We start from the raw sequence: 27,420 nt of genomic DNA on the forward strand, positions 1-27,420 counted from the left end.
TTCGCAAACAAACGCATCGTTTCAGGACGTCACAGTCACAAACGAACAAACAGTTTCGGAGCAGACTTGATCCGCAAGAGCCGGCGGGAACAGACGATCATTTATTTGTTACAACATTTTGGGAAAGTTGTTGTTAGCGAAGAATGTGGCGGTTTAAAGAGACGCGTATTTTCACGTCGCTCTCATCCATCGGGGGAAACGTGGTGCCGGTGGTGCCGATGGTCGTGAGCGATCGTTCCTCCTCCCATCGGGAAGGATCGTTCCGTGCGGTTCTCTCGTCCTTTTGGTCACAAGAAGGTCGAACCGATCGCTCACCACATACTTCGTGGTTCATGGATGAAGTATAAATAGCGACATATCGAATGTATTTGTAATTATTATTATTTAAAAATTTTTTTTATTGGTTGTTGTTTCATTAAAAGAGAGTGACGAGGGTCGGGGTCGGGACGATCCTTCGGTGACTGGACAACGCAACGAGTGCCGCCGAGTCAGGTCGTTGACGCGTTGAGGACTCGCGGCTCGGATCGCGGTCATTGAACTTCCAGGTTGAGCGTTCGTCCTTCTCCGTCGCTTTTCAATCGACGTTTGCAGGTTCGTCGGCGCCGACTGGTTTTATTCGCTCCAAAGTGGAGACATCGAGAAGAAAAACAATTATCTTCTGTGGACGAAGAAGAAGAAGAAGAAGAAGAGAAGAGGAGGAAGAAGAAGAAGATTAGTAATATGGTGGTCGCGACGTAGCGTACAGTGCCCCTTGCTGCGGCCTGTCTGCACAACCTGTCAACGTCTGCAGCTCTGGCGGTCTCCGGCTCCGTCTCGGTGAGTTTTTCCCCCTCAGCGTTTCCTCTCACACAGGTGTTCACGAGAGGAGCCGGGAAGCGGGTATCATGGTGGCTCGGAGGGACTCGAGACGAAAGAGCTCTCGGTGTCGCTTTGATTAGGCCGCACTGAAACCAGTCAGTACCTGTCGGGCCGTTCGGGCCCTTTTACCTCCACATAGCCGAATCGTTCGGTGCGTGTGTCCTGTCGTGTTGTGTGTCCGACTCTGCACGGACGAGCCGATTTGCCTTCGTCGCCGTCCATCCAGATGCTTGTCCGACGGTCGGTCCGTCCGTCCGACCGATCCCGCTCTGACTCTATTGTCCGTCTCCTCCGGCGATCATTCTGTTCGACCGCTGCAGCCGCATCCGAACGGCCATTGTAGTTGACGAGTCGCGGGTTTGTAAACGTGACACTCCCGACCGTGTGTCCCTTTAAACAGTTGTTGAAGTATCTGTGCTTCATGAAACCCACGGGGCAGAATTTCTCGGCACACCACTCACTCACTCACTCACCACTCACTCACTCACCATTCACACCTTCCCTCTTCCACCTACTTACTCTACACAGTCCTCCCTCTCCCCTTTCCTCGTTTTACTCAAATGTTCCCCCGAATTCCCCCCCCCCTTCCTTTCCACTGCAGACGTAATAAATTAATATCTGCATGGACTGTGGGAAACTCTTTAATCACAACATCGTGACCATTCTGAAATCGCCAACTCTCGGCCCCAAAAAATACAATTTAGGAGGTTTTCCTGAATTGTAACATCGCAATCTCACATGCAGGAAAAACGGACATGACGATTATTGGCTTACCGGACCATTGTGGTGGTACAGCACGGTCTTTTCACAGACCACAGGAGCATGGAAATGTGGAATATTAAGGACTCAAGATCATTGGATCTCTCCCACGATGTAACGGAGTCTCTGCCCCCCCCCCCATCAGTTTTACATCACAAACAGTTTGGTGGTCTCTTCTCTCTGTCTTCTACTGTCTCCTGGTCTTGCATTCACTGCCCTTTCTGTGTTCTGTCCACCCCTCTCCCCACACCCCACACACCCCAACCCACATTTCTACAGGGTGCCAGCCCAGCAACTCTTGGTGAGATTCCCAGAATCACTGCTCACTTCCACTCATTCATTCCTCTTTTTTTTTTCCCTCCACCTGTGGAACTAACTTGTACATTCTCTTCAATTTCGTTCTTCCCTCCAGATCGTCAAGACGGCTGTTTTTAGTGCCATCTAAGATCGTCTCTCATCCGAAACGATGATCTTTTCTACACCTGCAAACCCTCCTCAAGCCCCCCTTCTTTCCAAGTTCCTAGTTTTTCCTTCTGAATAATTTTCTTCTGTGTCCATCTTATCCACACCATGCATCCTCCCCTACCCCCCCCCCCATATTCCCCATATTCTGCTCTAACCCTCATTCTTCCACACATCCCTTATTTATCCAAGTTTCCCTCTATTTTGTGGCCCCCTCCCCCCTCTTTCTTCTGTTCCTTTTATTCTGTTGCGTCCTGATCTGTTGTATTTTTTTCTCGCTCTTCCCTGACCTTTGAGTTTGTAAACAACAAACTTTTTTTTTGACATGTAAAGAATGTCATTTGATTGATGGTTTAATCGGACATCTCTCAAGAGATTGAAAACATGGATAACTAACTGTGATTTATCTGGACTGTTTTAAGATGAGAAATGCTGAGCGAATTTATTTGCTGACATGTGCCGTATGGACGTCGCATGCAACTCATGTGTCCGAAGAGGTGCATGAAAATTAAAACCTGAACGCGAGTTTGTGATGCCGCGCTCACTTCCCTTTGGCCGGGATTCGTGCCCCGACTTTACTTGTCATCATTTCACAAAACTTCCATCATCTGGATCTTTGCTTTAACATTGGAACCACTTTCGTAATAGATCATTTGTGTTTTTATTGGGGGGAGGAGTGGAACTTTTTCCGAATTGGCATTTTTTTATTTTATGTCCACGCATAGAATTGTATTTATTATGCCACGCACATGAAGCAAAAAGCAGGGTTAAGTAATTGGGTCCTATCCATTTGTCTGTCTGGCTGAATACTACAAACATCAGTTTATGAATGAGGAGCAAATTATTTGAATTGAATGTTATACAGTGAAACCTGCCTTAGTGGCCACCTGTTCATAACAGCCGCTTGAATTTCTTGGGCAGAGAAAACCCGGATTCAATAACCCGTCTAACACAACCAGCTGCCACCCAATTGCTTCCTTTCATAAGCTCAAATTTGTACACTACGGTCATTGATTCCATTGTAAATCGGTAAATCCAGTCACCTTTCAATGCATAAAAGTTTTTACACAAAACACACTGACGGATCTCTTGCAGATCTCTGTGATCGATACCAGACTCAGTGGTGTGATGGTTAGAGCGTCTGGGAGGTCGGCGGTTCAAACCTCGACCGAGTCGTACCAAAGGCTTTAAAAATGGTACGTGCTGCTCCCTTGCTTGATACTCAGCATTTAAAAGGACAGACCACAGACAAACAACATTGGGAAGGCAATGGCAAACCACCCAGTATAACCGTTGAGAAAAGTGGCACCATTGTTGTGACGTTGCTGGTACCCCAAGTATCTCGAGATATGATGCCACTTCCCCCAAACTCAGTGGCTGTGTTTGTCTCGTTTAATCGTTCTGTGGTGTGTCTTGTCTGTGTAGCCACGTGTATAAGATGTGTGAGTGCCATCTTCATTACTAACCGTAGATCTTTTTTTTTTTTAAATGCGTTTGTACGGAACTTCAGAGCTCCATGTTTCAGTGCATCTGTGTTTTCTCGTTCATCAATTCTGTACGCTCACTCATATCGTCTGCTTTGATTTGGACTGCATTTTCAATCTTCAAATTCGACTCAGTTTTCAGTGTGATAACAAACTCTGAACTTCGAAATAAGCAGGCTATTGCTTATTTCGTGAATCCTGGGAAGTTATCATGTTATCTTCTATTGTTGGAGATAAAAATGGAGGTAATTAAGATGCACAACCAGCACAACATGAGCTGCAGAGTGAACACTGAGATGCTCAACATGCGAGGCCATCGCTGTGGAAAGACACAGTACAGATCCAAAATATTGTGAAGACGAAGAGAGACTGGTTGAAGAATTTGGGGGCAATGTTCCTCTTGAACTGAAATTAAAAATTCAGAACACAGGATACAAAGAGATCAATGCATTGCTCTACGAGTGGTTTAAGGACATAACCGTGAGAATGTTTCCTGTTTTCGGTTCTCTGGTCCAAGAGAAGGCCCTCAAAATCACCAGCAGCTCAAGATTCATGACTTCATGGCATCCAATGGGTGGCTGGAAGCTTTCAGGACACATATCATTGTCTTCCGAAAAATGAGTGGTAAGAGCGGCGGAGTTGACAATGCTACAGTTGAGGAATGGAAAGTCAAGGTTCCAGAACTTTGTGCTGGTTACGACTTTTGTAACATCCACAGCATAGATGAGACTGGTGTTTTTTTAAGGCATCGGTGGATTTGATGCTCCATCATCAACGGTGAGGTCTGCTCTGGTGGGAAGCATTCTGAGGATCATTTAACTGTGATGCTGTGTGACAATGCTCTTGGTGAGGAGAAGCGTCTCATCACTGCAAAGTACATCAATACACGTTTCGATAAGCTGGAAAGGAAGGACCTCCCTGTGGCTTACCACGCCAATAAGAAAGCATGGATGCCAAGTTAACGCCTTCGAACATCAAGAAACTTGACCAGAAAATGAGATGCCAGCATAAGAATATGTTGATGCTGGACTATGGCTCATGCCATCCTTACCACCTTTTTACAGCGCGTGCGCTGTATACAATTGCACCGAGTTTGAAATGTCCCCGGTGTCTACCACGTCTCCAGTGTCCCCTGCCCCCCCCCACGTGCCACAAGATGGCCAATGACGGCTGTCCGGTAGAGGCAGTGCGTCACCTCGACAGAAATAGCGAGAATTGACGGAAATACCCGAGTATTAAAATGGAAATTTGTGAAACTAATGTGTTATATATGTGAAAACCATTTAATTTATTGGTTGACGGGAAAAAACCAAGAAACTCGCCCCTCTCATGTACGAACGAACGAAAGACGTCATTTCCGCCCACCATCGCATTTTGCGCTGAAAGACGTTATTTCCGCCCACCATCGCATTTCGTGCCAATCGCCGAATGCTGAAAGCTAAGTTCTTCTTATGCTATCATTCTTTTGTTGCCTCCTGCCACGCTGTATCGAACGATTTCATTCCTTCTGTTATATATATATATATATATATATATATATATATATATATATATATATATATATATATATATATATATATATATATATATATATATATATATATATATATATATATATATATATATATATATATATATATATATGTGTTACGGATTCGCGCCCGCCGGCGTGCTGACGGCCACGTAACTCGAATCGCGGCACGTCGCCCACCGGACGGACAATCCAGTCGTGACCCTCTCGGACTAACGCCGGGAACCAGTCACGGGTGGACCTTTCGGTCTCACCGCGATCGAGCCAATCGGCCCCCGCGTGGGATAGGGTTGCTCGCCAAATTCGACCTACCTAAGTACCCACACGGAGGGTAGACCAGGCGATCGCACCTCGCCGCAGGTCGACTTCGGACACGGGCCACTTAAGCGACCCGTTCCGTACTATCGGGATAACCGAGCGGTGTTATCGTCGGCCTCGACGGTTCGATTAATTATCGGGCGAATTCAGCCCACTACCAACCCTTTACGTGAAGCAAGATGAGGATTCAATGAGAGAAATGACGAAGCGAAGCGGGAAAGCAGTTCAACATAAAGCACATTTATTCGCGATGAACGGAAAGCACACATATACAATTCCACCAAAAGCACATAGAAAAGAAGACAAAAAGCAAATGCGACAATGCAGATCTAATACCGATTACGCGAGCACACGGCAACACTTATACAATTTTACTTCACAGACGGCGCCGACAACACACATTCCCAAAGCAAAAGAAAAGAGAACCACCCTCCAGGATGAGGGGGTAGGCGGGCCTGGGGCCGAGACCGTGTCGGGCCTACCCGTCTGGTGATGAGACGCGGAGCGGCGGTGGTGCCTCAACTCCGCGGGCCTCGCGGACAGTGTCTGGTAGGGGGTGGGAAGGGGGCCCCCTTGGTCGCACTATCTCAGCGCGGGGGGAAACAGGAGGGGGTTGCTGATGCTCGGGGAAAGGAGGATTTTTACTCTGTCTCGGGTCCCGCGACGAGCGTCTCCACCTCGACCAGGTCGCGCCGTCGGCCTCCCTGGTGTGCAGCTCCCGGCACCGACGCGAGCACCCCCTCGTCTGCCTTCGCCGCCGCCCCCTCTCCACAGCTCCGTCCTCTTCGCTCCGACTCCAACTCCGAACTCTTCCTCCTGCGAACTTCCCAACTGCACTCAACTCCAACGCACACGACAACCCTTTTCTGACGAACGCAGCCGCTTATATAAGCCCCGTGGCTTCGCCTTTGACCCCCTGCCTTCGACCTTTCACCTCACTCCCCATTGGCCCGAGAAAAAGTGGGCGTGAATGCTTTTTGATCCATGAATTTGCATATAGCGACCGCCCTCCAACGCCCTGGAGGCGGGGCCAAATCGCCCCTCGCTCACCGATTGGACGGAACAAAAGTGGGCGTGAGTCGTTTTTGATCCGTTTTTGGAGCGGAAAGTCCGTGGTTTTGTACACGCTGTTCAGCGCGCGCCCTGCACGAGTCCAATACCGGTACCCACAAGCGGCGCAAGAACGGTGGCGTTGCGAGGTGTGACGGCAAAGGTCGTGGCTGTTGTGGTGAAGCGGCGTTGTGGTGGGTGGTTGATGTTGTGACGACTGTTGAGACGTGGTTGGTGGTGGTAATCATGGCGGTTGGTCCAAAATAAAGATAGTAAAAGAAAAACGGCTATCCTGAAGAGTCGCAGCACGCATGAATGACATTTATTCCCTCTAGACAATGGGTTTGGGCCTAACTACACATATACTTACCGAGATATCTCACCTAAGGGACCTGAATGGTGGTTTGCGAATTTGGTCAACCACAACAATATATATATGTATATATATATATATATATATATATATATATATATATATATATATATATATATATATATATATATATATATATATATATCTTATCTTATATCACAATAACTTATCACAATAACAAGATTTTTACATTTCAAATATCAAGTACGCTTTTTAATTGTTTTTCAAATGAAAAGGCAGAGATTGCATATTTTAACATCAGTGTACTCATGTGCTTCACCACACATGCTGTATTGAAGGATTTCACTTGGTTATTATTATTTTTCTATGCATAGTCGAGGCTCATGGAAGAGTTAGAATTGGTACACTGAATGCATCAGCACACACAGAGACGAACACCAACACCAACGTTGAAGGCCAAGATGGAGGCAGACTTGGACAAGCAATGGGTGTGGGGAGGAATGAGTGGCAGGAAAGGATGCATAGGGTGGATAAGATGGATACAGAAGGCAACACTCAGGAGGGAAAACTGTAAATTAGGGAGGGGGGGTGGGGGTGAGGTTTATCGAGGCGAGAAAAGATCACGGTTTTGGATTGGGGACAATTTGAGATGCTGGTGAACAGCTGTCTTGAAGACCTGGAAGGAAGAATGAGATTGAAGAGAATGTGGAAATGGGTTTCACAGGTGGGAAAAATAGGAACTAATGAGTGGAGGCAGTCACCGTGGATTTAGGTAGTCCGACCAGAAGGATGTTGATTGTGGACTGTGTGTGACTTGCAGAAACCTGGAAGTGGGGGTGGGGACAAGGCATGGAAAGAGCAGAGGGTGCAAGACCATAAAGGAGACTGTTTAATGCAGAGAGGCCACCGACCTGTCTGTGATAGCATCAAGATAGACCCGTAGACTGCTTCATCGTGGGAGATTCCAATAATCTTGAAGGCTTTGGTTTCAAGGTGTGAGGCAGACAGCCCAGCAGGGTGTCCAGCACTCCATCAAGCTGCAGATGAAGGCCTTGTTTGTGGATAAGGGTTCAGGTGTGCCAAGGAAAGACTTTGTACAACGTCGGCAGCTGGCTTTGGAGGCCAACTTTGAAATGTGGTTTGCCAAAGAGAAAGGTCATGGCTGACAGTAAGACCCAGGAGTTTGAATGACTGAACTTCCTCAAGAGGCCCTTGGGGGCCGGGGAGGGTTTCCAGACGGGCTTTTCGGCGAGAGATAGAGTATGAGATTTGTGAGGATTGAAAAACGTATTCCAGGTGTTTGACGTCTAAGTGAAGAACGTGAAGCTTCCGTTTGTGTTTTTTTTTTTTGTATACCTTGTCTTGGCTCATATTAGAGCTAACACACAATGCACAGCAAGGGGTCATGAGACAAGAGGGGTGGGAGTGGGAAGGACAAAACAGTGGGGAACAGAGACATTAGGAGATCTGTGGAAGGGAGAGGGATGTGGCGGGAAACATGGGGTACACAACATGGACATTTCAGGGACTTTCAGAAAGGAAAGCAGAGATTTGAAGGAGGTGAGTTTGGGGTGGATTAACAGCTGTAGAGTAGAAAAGATTGATGATTTGGATGGGGGACGGTAAGAGGTGGTGGTGAACAGCTGTTTTGAAGGCCAGGAGGGAAGAATGGGATTGAACAGAGTGAGGGAGTTTATTCCAAAGGCGGGGAAAAAGAGGAATGAAAGAGTGAAGGTGAGCAGTGATTCATGATTTTGGTAGTTTTACCAGAAGGGGGTTGCTTGCGGACCTTGAATGCCCTGCGGAAATATGGTGGGGACAAATCGCAGATACAGCGGGGGGGGGGTGGAGGGCGAGACCGGAGAGGAGACAGTGGAAGACAGAAAGACCACCGACCTGCCTGCGGTGAGAGAGTGAGAGTCCCAAAGAGTTGGCCTCATCGCAGGAGATACCAATGATCCGAAATGCCTTGGTTTCCACAGCGTAAAGCCGAGAAAGGTGGGAGGCAGGAGCACCAGCCCAGCGTGGAGAGCAGTACTCTATCAGGCTGTGGACAAAAGAATGACCACGACTTGAAAACACAACCGATGGATCAAAGGATCATTCAGTCATCTTGCAAAATATTGTGTTGAACAATTTTTATGATGTTAATCTCCGTCTGTGAGAGTTGGGAATATGGAATCAGGAAAAGCATCCACCCCACCCTGTCAAAGCTTCATATCCCCCCCCTTTCTGCATCGCTCCTTACCCTACCCTCTCAATGCTTTCCTCCACATTGCACACACTCAAACCCTCCCCCTCATTGCATCCTCCAAAGCCTCACCTTTCCCCCGCAAGACATCCTCTCCCTCCCCCCACCCCCCCTACGTCCTGCACCATTCTAACGCCTTTCCCCGTCTCTAGCTGTGTAGATCTCAAACATCCGAGGTCTCCACTCTAACCTGACTGATCTCTCAATAAAAGCTGCTGCCTATAAACCAGACACATTTTGTTTAACAGAATCCTTCCTCCCACAGAATGTCTCAGACTCCTTAGTGTCTCTCCCCGGATACTGTTTCCTCCAATTAGATAGATAGCCCTGAAACACGGTGCTGGAGTTGCGTTTTACATCAATAACTCTATTTCTCACTGCCCTTTTACTAACCTTGCACCTTCTAACCCCAAGGAGTACCTCTGCCTGTGACTTCCCCTCTGCTCCCACCTCTTGTTCCTCTGTGTGTTGTGCTGTCCTAACAGTGACTCCTCAGACAGCATGGACAAACTTTTAACCGCTCATCCAAACTCTCTCTTCCTCATATGTGGCATTTTATATTGTCACCATGCGACTTGGCTGTTTGTACCTCTCTCGCCAGCCATGGCTCTTCAGCAAACGACTTCTCTGACTCCATGGGACTGACTCGATCTGTAAACTTTTCAACCCAGATTTCTCCACATAACAAATCCTCCCTTCTGGATGTGGTGATGACTAACTTTCCAGCAAATGTCTCCTGCTCTTCATCTGATCATATATTTGTGAAAGTTGTCATCTCTCTGACAATTCTCAGAGAGCTGTTTCAACACTTGTGAGTCTGGCAGTTCACTCAGGCAGATTGGCAGTGACTCCATACAGCCATCTCTCTTCAGGACTGGTCTCTTACATCCACTGCCACATATATTAATTCAGCTTGGTAAGTCTTGCACAGAAACCTGCTTTCTCTCATGCACAGGTTCATCCCATCTCATCTTCAATTATCCTACCCTTCTGACCACCCATTGTGTATTGAATCCTGTGTTGAAGCAGTTGCTCTGAAACGACTTGTCTTCTCTTCCTGGAAGGCAATATCATATCATTCCACAAAGCCTGTAACAAGCATTTGCCCACTCTCAGAGCCAGAAAACAGCATCTGTCCAATCTGAAGAATGAGCTTTAAAACATGTCTCCCCCATAAAAATCCCTGTAGTGCCTTGTCAAGTCTGTCTCTGGTGTATGCTTCCCTTCCCTCGTTTGCAATCGGTGTAATTCGAATTACTCGGAGACCAAGAGACTTTATGTGTGTATTTAATAGGTAAACAGCGAGGAAGAACATCGGACACTAAAGCATTTATTTAAATGGTGTAATAACAAAGATGTGCACCCCGCGTATCAGACAAATGGAAGTACATTGTCCTAAAAAAATTTAAACAGTTATTGGACGACCATGACTTAAATCGACGATTGCCCATAATGTGTTAATTACATTCTATCAAAACAACACAAATATACTCGACATAAATCGGCGACTTACTTTTGTGTCAGAAAGAAAATAATTAGTTTAGGGTCGTTTATTGACACAATTAGGCTGTTCATAGTCACTTGAGAGTTTCAATTCCATGGGTTTGCCACATATCTCACATGATTTGAGTTGGCCAGGTGACCATGATGGGCCATGACATGTAGGAGCCATGCCATTGCTGTTTCAATTGCGGTTTGTGTTCGGTGGGAGGGATTTAAAAGCCTGGAGTGGGGACTGGATTGAAGCCTTAGGGTTTGGGAGGGGGAGGTCGAGCACTTGGGTTTGCGAGGGGGAGGTCGAGCACTTGGGTTTGCGAGGGGGAGGTCGAGCACTTGGGTTTGCGAGGGGGAGGTCGAGCACTTGGGTTTGCGAGGGGGAGGTCGAGCACTTGGGTTTGCGAGGGGGAGGTCGAGCACTTGGGTTTGCGAGGGGGAAGTCAAGGGAATCTACCCTCAACGACCCCTTTGGGGTTGCCCTCGCCGACCCCTCTGGTTACCCTCTGGAACTCCTCCTCTCAAGTAGCACTTTTACTACAGAGGTTGTGCAGGTTTGCCGTTATTTCCGACTATTTTCTCTTGAAATTGTGAATGGTTTCTGTGAAAACAGTGATGGCATAATAGGGGAGCAGAAATCGTTACTTGTTACATGTTCCACTGTTTCGATTTAGAAATGCCTGTTTGTTTTTATTAGTGGGAGGAGGGTGAGTGTAAGGACAACATTGGAAAGGGGAAGGGGTGGTTGAGGACTTTCAGTTGGGGTTTGGGGGGATGAGAAGGCGGTTGAAGGCTTGAGTGTGGGTCGGGGATTAAGTCCTTCGGGTTGGGAGGGGAATTGAGATTTTTTTTGTTGAGTTGTTGGAAGTGTGTATGTGTGCATGCGTGTGTGGGTGACGCAATCACCCTACAGGTAATGTGCTGGTTATAATAACACAAGGATTTTAAAATTTGGTGTAGTGAACATGGCACTGATTTCGAGCCCTTCAATAACTGTGGCGAGTCCCACTTTCTCTTACTCTGAGGCCTAAAGCAAGAGGACCTGGACCTCAAGTGGCCTCAAGACTGCTCATGAGGTTTTGTATTTCAGAAATTCGAGCTTTTGGGGGGGGGGGGGCTTTTTCTTCCAAAGTGAAACTATTCCCAGATTATCCTTTTTGTTCCCAGAACAGGATTATTAAATTGATAACTGCTTTTTTTATTTACCATTGATGGCCATTAACCTTAAAAAATACCATTATTTGGTGAGGCTTGTTTTCGTAATTGGATTATTGAAATTGCCGAAACGACCCTTCGATCAGTCTATGCTCCTGTCCAAGTTTTGCCTGGTTGTCACAACCGTTACACCCCCCCCCCACCTGATCCTCTCGAACCTCACACCTGCTATGTCTTTAGATAGTGCACTCAGTATAATGTGTCTGAAAGTGAAAAATTTAGACTACTTTATTTATGTGCACCATGTCCTGGCATGGCCTCTGTGTCCAGGTTCTTTGAAGAAAGAATGATCCAGGCAGCTTACCAACACTGCGGTTTTAATAACTTTTCACTTTCTTTTAAAACACTCCAAGTGCAACGGTTAAAAAACGTGCTTTTCCACACAAAACCACATTGTTCCACCAGACAGGGAAGAGCAAAACCTCTGCATTCCTCCCAGGAATGCAGCACATGGGCAGAGCACAAATGTGCATGAGGCAAGACATTGGTGGAACATAAATATACATTTTACATTCACACTTGGTAACATCACACTCCTCGCCTGGTTTGTCTATCAACCACCATAGCAATTGGTAGCCTGGCGTTGGCTTAGCGATTTGGGTGGTGGCTTGGGATCCTAGGGTCCTGAGGTTTGAGCCCAGCTGGCCCACTGAATTAACACCAGAGTTGACAAAGCCTGCCAACCTTCCGCTGTCAGCGAAATGAGCACCAGTGTACTGATAATAGGGGGCACTGAATCAGCGGCATAGCCGTGCCCCTAACCCATGATGCAACCAGCAAGCCAAAAAAACCTGCTCACGAAGGGAACTACAGCAATTGATTAAGCAAAGATAATTATGTGAACATGAGAACCAGGGTAGCCACCTTGGCTTGAACCATTGTCAAGTTGTATTGAACATGATCAAAAATGAAACAAACTGATGACTTGGTACATCATATACAGTGACTAAATTCATGGACCAGACTATAGCTAACGGATGGGGACTTCGTGGAAAATAACATGAGAATATGAAATTCACAATCAGTAGAAAGAACACAATGAAGGAATTCACTCTTCCCTCACTGTTATCAGCACTATGACCTCAGTTAAAGGTTGCAGGTACATCTGGGGTTTGCCATCCTTCATGGTGTGGATTTGCACTTTTCAAAGCTGACCATATGCGCTGGGCAATGTCTCGATCACGTCTCTGAAGGCCAGTCTTTCCTGTGAGCATTTTCCTTCAACAGAACGATATCACTGACACAAAGGTTGCGTTTCGTGACTTGCGCTGCAGGGTCGGCCACCGTGTACGGGGCTGCAAGGTTGGGAGATATTCTTTGCACCATTGTGACCAGAAGGTATTCGCCAAATGCTGTACATGTCGCCACTGGGTCATTCCATGTCAAATCATCAAAGAATCTGCCGTCATCTCTCAAATTTTTGTAAAACTTTGGGAACCAATTGGGACCCATGAAAAACGGCAAGAACTCAAATATTTTTGCTAACTGCCTCTTAATTAGTGAGATACAGACTAACGAACTTTGGACTAATTAGCACGACGTCGCGAATTCAAATGGCCATATCTCTAAAAGTATAACACCTAGAGAGCTGGTTTTGGTGTCATTTTAAAGGTATTTTCATGCCCTATGAATTTGTCCGGGCAACATTTTCCTACCTCCAACCACAAAAAAGTTATCACAAAATATAAACTTCAATCGTGAATCCCCCAAAAATGTATCCTTCAAATTTCCTCAAATTCATCCCAGAGGTACCTTATGATGTCAAGAAGCTTCCACATAAATTTTGTGATGGGCACTCCAATAGTTTCTGAGATATGAGCAATAATGTACATGTACATATGGCATATAGGTTCGAAAATCAGCATTTGTAATGTATTATACAATCAATAAGTGAGTTCATGTACACAGTGTTCACTAACCTGACTTAGGCTTTCAATTTCCTCTTCAATGCAGCAACAGCAGCACTTGTTTCTTCCCCTCAGGCCCAGTTGAAAATGAAAGTATATGATACTTCAAAGCAATTGATGGTCGTTCCCTGTGTTCCCTGTCATGGCTAGGTGAGAATGATTGTATAATACATTACAAATGCTGATTTTCGAACCTATATGCCATACGTACATGTACATTATTGCTCATATCTCAGAAACTATTGGAGTGCCCATCACAAAACTTGTGTGGAAGCTTCTTGACATCATAAGGTACCTCTGGGATGAATTTGAGGAAATTTGAAGGATGCATTTTTTTGGGGGGGATTCACGATTGAAGTTTATATTTTGTGATAACTTTTTTGTGGTTGGAGGTAGGAAAATGTTGCCCAGACACATTCATAGGGCATGAAAATACCTTTAAAATGACACCAAAACCAGCTCTCTAGGTGTTATACTTTTAGAGATATAATGACCGTTTTTACAGCCATTTTTCCCTGCTGTGCAGGGGTTTGGCTTTTTCTTGAGGCAATGTTTTTTACGGCCGGATGCCCTTCCTGACGCCAACCGTGGTCGCCTCTTACGACACACAGGGATATGGTACACCTATTCTAACCGGGGCATACACCGGGACCAGTACACTGGTACTCATTTCGACGACCTCGGAAGGATGACAGGCTGAGTCAACCCCCTGGTGTTAATTCAGCAGCCAACGGGGCTTGAACTCAGGACCCTGGGATCCCAAGCCACCACCCTAACCACTAAGCCAACACCAGGCTTCATACTTTTAGAGATATGGCCATTTGAATTTGCGACGTCGTGCTAATTAGTCCAAAGTTCATTAGTCTGTATCTCACTAATTAAGAGGCTGTTAGCAAAAAATATTTGAGTTCTTGCCATTTTTCATGGGTCCCAATTGGTTCCCAAAGTTTTACAAAAATCTGAGAGATGACAGCAGATTCTTTGATGATTTGACATGGAATGACCCCACAGATAGCCGAATCTACAGGACGACTGAAATCGCCTGGTGATGTACAAAGAGGTGGTGTCTTCATGGTAAGTAGTGCCGCTTGTGTCAAGATATCTGGCACATCTGGATCTGTCAACACCATTACAAGTGGATGAGCATTGACAATAGTGTATACCTTCGCCAGGAAGGTAGTAAGGAGCTCGTGGGTGAGAGAAACTTTTATCTCTAAGAGAATCGCATTTAGGATTGTACAACAGACACCGATGATTTGTTCCCACACACCACCCATATGTGATGTGAGGGTGGGGGGAGGGGGCATTGAACTTCCACTCAACTTTGTTGTCCATCAAGTATCTGTCGATAAACTTTTTGTCCATTTCCTTCAGTGTGTCATTTAGCACATTTTGAGCTCCGATGAAGTTGCTTCCACAATTTTAAAATAAGTTTTTAACAAGTCCACAGATGGCCACGAAGCGACTCAGTGTATTCATAAATGATGATGCTGTCATCTCGCCAATGACTTCCATGTGTTCTGCTCTTATTGACATGCAGGTAAATAATATGGCCCAGCATTTTCCAGAGGAGACGCTGCCCCTGGTACGACTCGTGAGAACCTTCCACAATCCAAAAACATCGAGGCTGATGTGAGTATAGGGAGCTGAAGGTAGAACTCGTTGAGGAAGATCAGCCATTTGCTGCTGTACTCATTTCCCTTGGAGTTTACGACACGTGACACACTTATTCAGTGTACCATTAATGAGACGCTTGCTGCCAACAGTCCAATATCCACTGGAGCGAATAGCACCACTTGTGAAGTGTTTACCACGATGATTAACTTGATCATGATGATGACATGCAACGAGGGTTGGAATGTGATGCTGTTTGGGTGGCATGACTGGATGTTGCTCATTGTCACTTGGATCTGCTCGGTTGAGTCTACCACCAATTCTTATAATTCCTTCATCACCGAAGGCAGGATTAAATTTGTGCAGGGCGCTGGACTTATCCACTTGCTTGCCGCAAGTGAGGTTGTGAATTTCTGAGGCATCGGACTCACGATGAACATTGCCAGTTACGGTCTTTGTGGCCTCCTCTATCAGATGAACTGGAAGTTGTTGGTGGTCATGTTGACCGTTGTGATTGTCTGGCTGCTTCTTTCGCTTGAATAAGCATATGAAGTGGATCAACATAGTAACACCTTTGATCGCAGACTTCCACTTCAAGAAACGTGCGAAATGTTGTGTTCCCAATGAACGTTCATGTTTTTTGGCTAATACGGACATGGAACAAACTCCTGATCGTTAACAAACTCTACAGCAGGCAAAGTGGGTTTAATGTGTAGTTTGGAATCCCAGAGAAATATTGACTCACAGCCATAATGACTCCATCATGTCGTAGGCTTTTACGGAGTGAATGGCCAGGTTTGCCAGGTTAATGTCGGTTTCCACATAGTTCCATTGAGAAGGTGATGTACTCATTTGGATCCTTTGAACACACTTTGCCACAAACACATAGAACCGCCAAGACTCATTGATATATCTGAGCACCACACAACTGTCCGTGTGGAAAGTGACTGACTTGAGTTCCATGTCGAGCTCATCGGTTATAACGTTGACCAATTTGACAGCCAGAACAGTGGCACAGAGTTCTAAACGTGGAATACTTCTTGTCTGTAGCAGTGCCAGCCTTATTTTTCCATCTTCCAACGATTCACAAGGTCAGGTGGAAGCTTCACTGTGATTGGTTTGAGAAACAGATATATCCAAAACTTCAAGCCTGGAAAGGGAACCATCATTTTTGGCAGCCTCTATTTCCTCGATGGTGTCACTAAACTTCTGCAAAGTTTTATGGTCATGAGGAGAGACTTGAGGCAAAAGTTCCAGCTTGTTTAGCAATGATTGTTTTACTGCTTCATCGCTGTTGAATCTTTCTTTTAAGGTGATTCCAGACCTGCTCCAAACCAACATCAGGGTTAGAAATGTAGACGCGGTTGAAACGCACTACAAGTGCTTTGGATTCTGTACCGTCAGCCGTATGTTGAACCATGAAGTTAAGCTGTTTATCGGATGCTATACCAGCAGTACTCCTCTGATCATGTTCTGGAAGGCTGCACACCATGTCCTGAATTTCTCAGGCTTATCGTCAAACACAGAAATCCTATTTGAAAGTAAGTCTTGACGAGACAGATGGTTTACACAGTCCTGCGTGACAGGCATCACTGTTGGCATGATTGGCTTGACATCTCGACCCAATAGTGAATGACGAGACACTGGTAATGTTGTTGCCGTATGTGTGGTGTACGTCCTCTCACCATATATGGGTACAGCATGGGTGTACATTGGATTTGGTGAGAAATATCCCGATTGGTTGTCAGCTGTAATCCCACTGGATAGACGGTGACATAAGGTCAGTATACACCGTGGCATACCAAGCAGCTGTAACCGAACCTGGATTTGTGACCCACAAGCTCATAACGGGGCACGTTGACACAGTGGAGGTTGATGTGCAACCATGACACGTAGCATTGGAGAAGGATGATGACACGGTGGTTGTGTGTATAGCATTAGTTGGTGTCTGGTGTGTTGTGTACAATAGACCAGGAGCTGGCATCGTGTTATACTGAACAGACAGAACTCGCCTGTTGGACACGTTTGATGTCAATGAGTTCTCTATGGATGCAGGTGCTGCAGCATTGACTGCTGGTGAAAGTGGGTCTTCCTGAAATGACACGGGTTCGAGCAATGTAGCTGGGTCAGCACATACCTGGGTATCCGTTGGACTACCTTCAATATCGTCTTCAGGTAGAATGGATGATGGCGGAGATGTGGTATTCCTGGACAACAGCATTCCCACCTTTGCAGGTGTAGATAATCCAACTGCCGAAATATTGTTAAATTCACCCCAACACAGAGCGTCAGACCGCTTCCAAATGGGACTGAGTTACAGCAGCTTCTTCCTCCAGCTTCAGCTGTTCGAGATTTATCTGTTGCTGTACAGCCATCAAGCGTTGCTGCATCCGTTGCTCTTCGAGTCGCAACTGAGCTTCATCCAATTTACATCCCATGGCTGCTCTGACAGAGGTCTCGGCTGCTTCTGCTCTGGCGTTCAACATGAGTGAAGACCTGGAAGAGTTAGACGAACCCCGGGAGCCAGCGACAGACCGCGTGTGAAGTGAGCTCGACATGGGGGCTGTCTGCACGGCAGTGAGACGTGCGTAAAGTCAGATTATTTTTTGCTAACTTGGAACGTCTCCGTGTCCAGACCGGGCGTGTCCAGGCCGGCCGGGAACAGCAGTGTCCAGATTCTTTGAAGAAACGATGCTCCAGGCAGCATACCAAAATTGAGAGATTTTGATCACTTTTCACTTTTATGTTGAAGCACTCCAAGTGCAATGGTAGAAACCGTGGTTTTTCCACACAAAACCCCACTTCTGCCAGACAGGGAAGAGCAAAACCTCCGTACCCCTCCCAGAGGAGATGACGCAACACATTGGCGGAGCACGAATATGAATGAAGCAAGATGTGGGTGGAACATAAATGTATATTTTACATTCAAACTTGGTTACATCACATACCAAGCTGTAATATAATGAGTATTTCATGATCTAGAAGCACCCTATGGCACCGGCCAGGGGGGGGCGGTCATGTGTATTGCATGTGTGCAGGCCACATCCACATTATCTGAGCACTAGAAAAACTTGAACAGGCAATGTGATATATCATTCATGCACGTAAGCCCAGGTGTCCGAGCAATAGGACACCTCGGCTAACGTTCTTCAGAGGGATGACACACCTTGTGATGTGTAAAGACTTTTGAGGTGCAAATGCGTTCCCTTTTTTTTCTTCCTCCACCCCCCCCCAACCCCCACCTCACCCACCCACCCCCAAGTCAAGCCAAGACTCAAACCCATATTAATCAGCGCAAAGGCAAGTGCTACCTCTGCACCATCCTGTCAAACCGGTGAGGTGCTGTGTTGTGTGATGCTGGTTAGAAATGATCATTGCAGTTTACTTTGAATGAAATAGTTCAGTTTTTGAAGTACAGTCAATGTGGACTATGCCAATTTTTTGAATATTTTACATTTAAACAATATGCCGTGATTGCCATCTGTTTTGTGTATGTACTTGCGATGTATTTTTTTTTAATGTCCCCCCCCCTCCATGCAAGTATCTCGCACCCTCACATTTGGTAATTGCCGCAATTTCAAAACGGATGGATGAAAGCTACTGTACATTATGGCCATCCACCTGATAAACTACTTTTGATGATTTGGTCTTCTATAAGATGAGATAAAAAGTGTCAAATCAAGTTGTTGTTTTTTATTCTCGTGCTTTCGAAGAAAAGCGGGAATATTGTGATTGTCTCCGCCGTCCATCCGTACGTCAGTCTGTCTTACCTTGTAACTCCTCCTACACTGTTTGAAATAGGAACTTGAAACTTTGGGACATAGTAGATATATGTATGGGAAAGTGCACAACACTTTCGGATTTTTGATATGACCCCTAGGGGCCGGGCCTGAGGGGGTGGGGTCATGCTGACAGATTTTTTTTTTTTTTTTTTTTTAAGTGTATTTACCATTGTACATGGTAAATTCTTTTATAAAGAACTTACTTTGTTTGTCACTCATGGGGGCCACATGTCACAGGTTTTACTGTATTTTTCTAATTGATTATGAATAATTATAATTAATATTATACACAGTTCATTCCTATGATTAAGTTGATGCACAGTTCTATATTGCTGGACAGTGTTAAATTAATGTTTCGTGAAATGTTGACATGCTTGCAATGACTTCTGATTTAGTAAACATAGTAAGTCTTTGGTCATAAAGCACATGAAATAGAAAAGAATAGTCAATCCATTTTGCAAGATAAAATTTCACCTAGTGTTAATGGGACAAAGCGGTGCGTGCAGGAATATGCGATGGTGTGCCATCGACAACGTAGTTTTAGTTTTAATTATTATTATTTATATTTTTTAATTTTCTTTTTTATAATTTATTTTATTATTTAAACCATAAAGAAAACACCGAGAATTGTTGGAGTTGACATGAGAATAGAATAGGATTGATCTGCAAGTTACTTTTTTTTCCATGTCCTAATGTTGGGGGGGGGGGGGAGGAATTAAACTTTCTTGATGGAAATGTTTGCAATGATCTATTTTTATGGTATTTATTTTGTTTTTGTTTTTTTATACCTGTCACCTCTTTCCCTTTTCAAGCATTGGCAGGAGGAGGTCGAAAAATAAACATGGAGGAAACCGTGGAGAATGTATCTTTGGAAAATGGCGGTCGCCTCTCAGACTTGCTGCAAGAACTGTGTGAGCTGCGGCTTACGGGTTCCTTCTGTGACGTCGTCGTTGAAGTGCAGAGCCGTCGGTACCTCGCTCATAAGGCTGTGCTGAGTAGCACTTGTCGCTACTTCCGCTCGCTCTTCCTCGCCGAACCTTGCAGCACCCTGGGACCATTTGTTCTCGACTTTATCTCTGTGGAGACGTTTGAGCAGGTGCTTGAATTTATCTACCGTGGGCAGCTGAGCGTGCCACGCACGGACCTGTCCCGGCTGAGGGTTGCTGCCACCGCCCTCGGCATACACTGTCTACAGGAAGCCATGCCACCCCCAAGCTCACCTGAATCTGAGAGTCCAGACGACGATGATGAAGATGAAGATGAAGATGATGATGGAGCTACGAATGGACCCTCTAATCCAACAGAAGGGCCAAGCGAACGCATGTCAGGACCGAGTGATTCAGAGGGCCCTTCTGTCGTGCCTGCCGTCCATATTTTGAAAGATGGGAGCTTGATGCATTCAATGCGGAACATACACAACAGCAGTACACCTTATGGCAAGGGCAAAGGGTGGCTTAGTGGGATGTTTGCTGGTGAAGCATCTCTGCAGTCTCGCTTGCTTAAACCTTCAGCCATTCAAAACGGTACAGATAATGGCACGGAGCTGGGCGATTCAGGAAAGCTTATTGAAAAACATGAAGAAAAACCTCAAGTGTGGTCTGTGAAGCAGGAACCAATGGAAGAAAATGATGAAGGAAGTAGTTTGTCAGATGAAAGGCAACGGGTTGCTGGTGATGGCAGCTTGCAAGATTCCAGAACCGATGAAGAAAATTTGGAAAGTTTGCCCACATCACAATTCTCCACAATATATGTTCAGTGTGTTCGTTCATTGGCAAGTGGTGGAATGGCTCCTCGTTCACCGCGTGCAGAGGTCCCCGGATTGAGCTGCCGAGCCTGTGGCCTCGCTTTGGATGAGGCTGCTGTTGTGGAGGGCTTTTGCCGCAGCTGTGGAGCACTCTGGGATGACGGAGGCCCACCGTCAGGAGTCTGGACTTCCAGAAAAGGCACAAACGAACCTGTGCTGGAGGGAGTGAGTGGTGACGATGAAATGGGCTGGTCTTCTGTCGTGTGCAAGGCTTGTGGTGTGACAGTCGCAAGCAGTACAGCTGCTGTGCGGAGGCATGCCCGTGTGCATGTTGACAGGAGCCTGCGTTCTTGCCTCGTGTGCGGGAAGCGTTTCAATGACCGTAGCAATGTTGTGCGCCATGCTCTGCTGCATATCGGTGCACCCATCTTTGCTTGTGAGCTGTGCCACCGCCGTTTCACCACTCGCAACCACGTCGTACAACATCAGAGACAGGGCTGCAGGACGCTTGGTCTAATGCAGGCGTCTCTATCATCATCACCAATTCAAGATATTTTGCATAGCTCCCCCAGCATGCCATTGTCTCCACTGTAGAATGTTTTTATTTTAATTTTCACAGGCTTCAACATATTGTTGAGAACACCACAGTACATTATTTGAATTTGTGTCCTACAGCACATTTAGATTGGGATTGTTCTTAAGTTGTAGGTTTTTTTTGTTTTGTTTTGTTCTGAATGCCCATCCACTTTTCCATTATATAGGCCTGGATTATTTTGCCTTTCTGCATGGACAAATGTCCCTTTGAAAAACGCTCTGTTTGGAACCACGTGAAGGCAGTTAAAAACTTTTTGCTGGCTTTCAAGGTCATTGAGAACTATGGCCTTGTGGTGATGCATGTTGGATTGCCTCCGAAAGTAGACTTCCTCTTGAGTCCAGTATGCATGTGGCCCTGTAATAACCAACACCAAATCAAACTGGCCATTCTGAGAGGCTCTGGGACAGATGGAAGACCACATCACAGTGATGTGCACCTCACAACAAACTGAACAGCACTACGAGGATCGGTGATGTGTTATCATGATTGTGTTCCTTCAGTATATATGGAACACAGACTGCGCATAAAGGTCACATGTTATACAGTATGTTAGTTTTTGTTTTGTCAGACTTTATGCTATTCGTTTGCCATTGTCATAAGTGTGTGTGTGTGTGTGTGTGTGTGTGTGTGTGTGTGTGTGTGTGTGTGTGTGTGTGTGTGTGTGTGTGTGTGTGTGTGTGTGTGTGTGTGTTTTGGGGGTAAAATGCAGGCTATTTTTTAACAATAATGGAGATGTTAGGTGGGAAAACACAGTTGAAGAGTTTTAAATTTTTTGGAGTACTGTGAAATTGGCGCTAAATCTTTCTTCCTCAGGATTGAACTTCTTCTCGATCTTCTTTCTTCATCTATAGTTCTACCTGTAACCTTTAATGATTTGCTACCTGATATGTGTCGTAGTTGCAAATAATTTTGGAGCATCAAATCGATTTAATGAATTTCATTTGTTGCAACATATTCGATGCACCAAACAAGATCTAGTTTCAAACAATCCTTAAATGTCACTTTGCAGTCAAATCTAAAAACAAACTCTCTGCTAAAAGGCTGACCTTGTGTGACATTGTAAACAAATGAGACTTTTGGAGCAGTTTTTGCCTCTACTCTTTTCCTGACTTTACAATTGATTGCGTGAAGTATCAAATGAATGTCATTGGTTTGTTCAAGTTGGTATTTAATGAAATGGACGATTTCATCTTTTTCGTTTGCTCGAGGAGTTTTATGTTGTACTTTTGGCTGTGGACAATAGAACAGTTTTCTTTTCTTCTGTTTTTTTTTTTTCACGATATTATGTCGATGGACCACCTGCCAAAAGGACTGTGAAGAGTGGAGCAAAAGCTTGATTGTGGACAAAGCAAGAGCATGAAGGGAAATGCATGGCAAGAGAGAGAGAGAGCAAAGAATCGTGCTCGATTCAGAGTGCGATCCGGGTGAGTGAAGAGTGACAAACAGAACCTAGCTTAATTGAGAGAGAGAAAAAAGTTGTGACATTCGACAAGAATGCCTATATAACTGGACTTTCAATGGGAATGGCAGAGACACAGTTGGGACAATGCTAGATGGTTTAGTAGGATGCCATGTTCTCTTGCAGACCAGGGTATGAAAGCAATTTGATGCTTTCATAACCTTGAGCTGAGTTGTTTTTTGAAATTGGTGTAAAGATTAGTTCAGAGGATACTGGCAGTTGAGACAAATTCCGAGTGGTGGTACGAAATGCCTCTTATTTTTCAGTTCGTAACCAGTGTCTTGGGAGATCACAATGAAAGGTCTGTATTTCTCACCCATTTTAAGTTAAGTGGCACTGTGATCGATCATGTGACCACATCACACCACACTTGCAAAATGGCTATATGTGCATACGAAGCAGAGAACAGTTATTGGATTTCTTATTGCTGAAAAGGTCCCTCCAGTGGATATTCATACGCGTTTTAAGAATGTGTAGGGCAACTCTCCCATTGATGTGGACACTGTTGGACATTGGGAAAAGCATTTTCAAAAGTGGGCAAACCGATCTCGAAGACAAACCTCAGTGATCGGCCTGCAACCGCAGTGACATCAGAAAGCAAGAGTTGGATCGATGCACTCATTAAAGTGAATTACGGTTGATGGAGACTATGTGGAAAAATAACCGTATCTGCCACAAAAAGCATGCAAAGTCCCTGTAATCAAGGCCTCCAATGAATTTTGGAAGCCTTATTATTATTATTGGTCTGATTATTATGATTTTATTAATATTATTGAACAAGTGTTTAGTACTACAGAACTTTAAAATATAAAAAAACAATAACGACATACTGAAGCTTTTCATGCTCTACTTCTCAAGAGAAACAAGGAAGTAAAAGAATGTGCATATATCAGCATGTCTTTGTAAAATCGGTATTCCAACCAACCAATCAATGCTGATTATACAAAGACATGCTTATATTGTATGCACATTCTTTTACTTCCTTGTTTCTCTTGCTGTGATTTACCTTGTTTACCTTGAGAAGAAGAGCACAAAAAGCTTCAGTATATCGTTATTGCTTTCTTTTGGTTCGTGGGCACCAGCAGTGACCACTATTTTCTGTGTGTCTGTCTGTCTGTTTGTGACTCTCTCCAGAGCATAGCTCCGTGACGTTTGATCCGATCTTGATGAAACTTGGACACAAGCTAGGTATCATTGTCTGGTTGTGTCTTTTTGTATGAGGGGCGTCCTACACCCCTTGTGGGCGGAGCCCATCCCACTTGAACTTTTTATTTATTTTTTTCTCGCAATTTCATTTCCTACCAGCATAACCCGCGCTCTGCGCGACATGTTGGGGTGGGTGTGTTTGAGAAAGGAACTGATGCAGAGTATCAGTAGTAATTTTACTTTAATGCAGTAAGTGGAATACGATTTCACTGTTTCAGAACCATTTTATTTACTTTTTTTTGTACCATGCACCTCATATGGTCTTTGAGATAATGTAAGCCGAATATCACGTTACTCGAGCGCAGAACAAAGTGGAAGATAGCGCCACACGAAACCACAAACTCGGAAATAATATATAAGATAAGCTGTGCGTAATGTCCATAAGTACAACATATAAAAAAATCCGATTTGATTTGGTCAATTTTGATGGAAGAGATAGGTTTTAATGGTAGAACTTCCTCAAAAGCTTCCACGAACTCAATTGTACCTATCGCGGCATTGTTCAATAATGCCTGCGAACCATCGTCGCCTCCTGGCTAGTTTATTGTTATTATTTAGAATTTTCTTCCACCAGATTTTGTGACCTGAGTTTTTCTTTAAAAATGGTAAGACCGGTGATACTGAAACTTTGCAGACTTATCAGACATGTTTAGAAGGTGTGCTGCTGTCATGGTCGATCTTTTTGATTGGTCGACCATTTTGGTGGCCATCTTGGATTTAAGGAAAACCTTTAACAATCTTCTTCTCCAGAACTGCTGGACAGATCAATGCAAAATTTCATATATATGCTAAACTCCCTATGGGGATTTTTTTTCTTCCAAACTATGATGTCATCATTCACGTGGTATGGTGGCCATCTTGGACTTGAGGATTTTTTTTTGAAAATCCCCTTCTCCAGAACCGTTTATCTGATCGAGACCAAACTTGAAATATATGATTGCATACCCATGTGGAAAAAGTGTTGAAACTATTAGTCACATGGCTTGGCAGCAATATTGGATTGAAAAAAAAAACTTTGAAAAATATTTATCTTCAAAATTGATGAACTGGTCGTTATGAAACCTTAGATATGGCTGACTGCAAACATTTTTTCCCCAAAGGTAAACTATGTTTATGTCAGTCACATGGTCAGGCAGCCATATTAGATAGAAGGAAAGCCTTTAAAAATCACTGAAACCACGATGCTTCTTGGAATCCTTACAAATGTATCACACGATCAAGTTCTTAACTTCAGCCATAAAGTGCGATGTTCTGACAATGTCAGACTTGGAAGCCGTTATCACTGCTTGCAGTTCTAGTTTTAATTGTAATTATATTCGGTGAGACATAAAATAAGAGGCATTACTTTCATACCGACCCTCGTACTTCATTTGGTCGCCAACTGATAATTGGTTTCTTAATTGTTTGTATTTCATATTCACCTGATATTGGAAGAGCTGAGTGATTTTTGACACAGTGATGGAACAGAGGAAGCTGTCATACAAAGGAGGACTGAGAAATGGAGAAGGAACGAACATACAAGCAGTATCACAAGTTGGGGCATGCAAGCCAGACAATGGAACTGTCGGCTGAGATGACATTAAACCAAGAACAGGATAGGTTCCAAGACATTGCCATGAGGGACACCAGCCTCCAAGGAAAGGACAGGAGTTAGAATGCCATGTAGTGCTATGTATTGCTCAAGAGCCTGGAGAAAATCCACCTGGCATTAAAAAAAATCTAACCTGGATGTGCTGGGCAGAAATTTTGATTTTTCAGGAGTGAGTTCCAGACTGTTGAATGCTCGAGAGATATCCAGCGAAAAATTTTTGATCTCTTACTTGAGTTTAGAATGTCCATCCAATTGCCTATTTGGCAGAAGGCACAAATTGAAGTTGGATCGGTCATGATGAAACCAAAATTGACGATCTGTTATGAAAGAGTTGTGGAAGAAGTAGATCTTTAAAGTCTGCTGAGATGATTTATTCCATTACCTTGCTGATTATGGGAAGAAGGCTTGGTGGTCATTCATTCAACTGATCTGTCTTGGCACCCTTCTTATAGATAGGAATGACCCAAAGCCACCAAAAGTGAGGGAAGGCAATCCTTCATGAAGGATTTGAAGAACAGCTGATTCAGATGTGCACAGGTTTTGAATAGGAGTACAACTATTCCATCAGGAGCAGTTGCTGATGACGGTTCAACTTCACAGGAGAGAAGCTCTCTTGCTCCAAGGAGTAGTCTGTTAGGGAAATGAGATTTGATAGAGGGAGTCTCAACCAGAGCCTTTTCAGCAAACGCAATTTAAACATTGCGCATTGTCACAAGCTGTAGCCATTGTGATTCCTTCCTTGGTGATTGAATGGACTGAGCAAGAGCGTGTCCCTTAGACAGTTTGTTAGTTTATCAATTTTGGACTCTATTCATGATTGCATTGTACCAAAGTTATCTATTGGTGTAACAGAAGTAACCAGGTGCCCATTTGGTTATGACAGTTGCGTGTTGTACTCTTACAGTATTTGTGGAGGGTCTGAATTCAAATTACATGATACTGTAGTAGCATTGTAGATTATCCTTCATGTCTAACATTTGTAGATGATGCTACCTGCAACTTTTATAAATTTTGCTCTAACCCATTCTTTGTATTGTGCAGAGGCATTGTGAATTTTGTACATTTGAGATCTACATTTGCTGTTCTCCTGGGATAGGTTTGGATCAGTCCAGCTGCTTAAAAGATAAATGGTTTAACCTGAACTTTTGACAACATGAACTCTATTTTGTTTTCACGGACATTGTCACAAGACTTTCAAGAGGGTACTTTGAGGTTTGAGAACTTGTGCATAGTGCAAGGAATGAATGGTTTTGGTTTAAGTGGAATCTGGATGATTTCCACTTCTGTTGTTTTAAACGTACTGGGATTGGATGCAAAAGCGAGCGTGATCCATGCTTGGTGACATGCATACACTGGCACCCAAAATTCTGGGGACATGGCCAAATCTTTGCTGAAACCCTTGAAAGAAAGGGTACTTCAACGTGATTGATTGGTGTATATGAAGGTTTATTGGCCATTAAAAATGGATTTGTAACAGAGGATATGTTTTTTGTTTTGTTTTAAAAAGTATTTTGATTTAAACTTTTCTCATGAACATGTCTCTTCTTGTTTGCAATCACAACTGCATTATACCCTTGGTATTCTGTCCCAGAACTTAAGCAATGTTTCACTATTTTATGTCATTTTGGTCTGAATTACCTTCCAAAGCATATCTACGTCGTACCCTTCATCTTCACTCTTTCATCTCATCCCATAACATTTCATTGGGGTTATGGTTTGTTCAATGAGGCCAGTACATCAATTTCACCACTTGTTATTTCTGTGCC

General features: G+C 44.4%; 1 protein-coding gene across 9 annotated transcripts; it reads left to right on the forward strand.

Annotated features, from left to right (window-relative positions):
• The first annotated feature begins 319 nt into the window (after positions 1-319).
• Positions 320-27,133, forward strand: LOC147015709 (uncharacterized). 9 transcript variants are annotated; one of them, XM_085848138.1, is made up of 4 exons: positions 452-816; positions 15,204-15,295; positions 18,540-18,577; positions 19,872-27,133. In XM_085848138.1, the coding sequence occupies exons 2-4, from the start codon at positions 15,213-15,215 to the stop codon at positions 21,395-21,397; spliced, it is 1,647 nt and encodes a 548-aa protein (XP_085704264.1). In that variant the 5' UTR covers positions 452-816; positions 15,204-15,212; the 3' UTR covers positions 21,398-27,133. The 9 variants fall into 9 exon arrangements, 7 of the variants coding, with proteins under 7 accessions (XP_085704268.1, XP_085704264.1, XP_085704269.1 ...); XM_085848142.1 differs by lacking the exons at positions 452-816; positions 15,204-15,295 and adding an exon at positions 320-341 and having other exon boundaries at positions 18,540-18,611; XR_015049802.1 differs by lacking the exons at positions 15,204-15,295; positions 18,540-18,577; positions 19,872-27,133 and adding exons at positions 1,897-1,918; positions 2,030-2,633 and having other exon boundaries at positions 389-816.
• Positions 27,134-27,420: the final 287 nt, after the last annotated feature.

Source organism: Eptatretus burgeri, chromosome 12 (genome assembly GCF_056783735.1).
Source record: "Eptatretus burgeri isolate ZD-2024b chromosome 12, Ebu_testis_v1, whole genome shotgun sequence".
In the NCBI taxonomy this organism is placed as follows: Eukaryota; Metazoa; Chordata; class Myxini; order Myxiniformes; family Myxinidae; genus Eptatretus; species Eptatretus burgeri.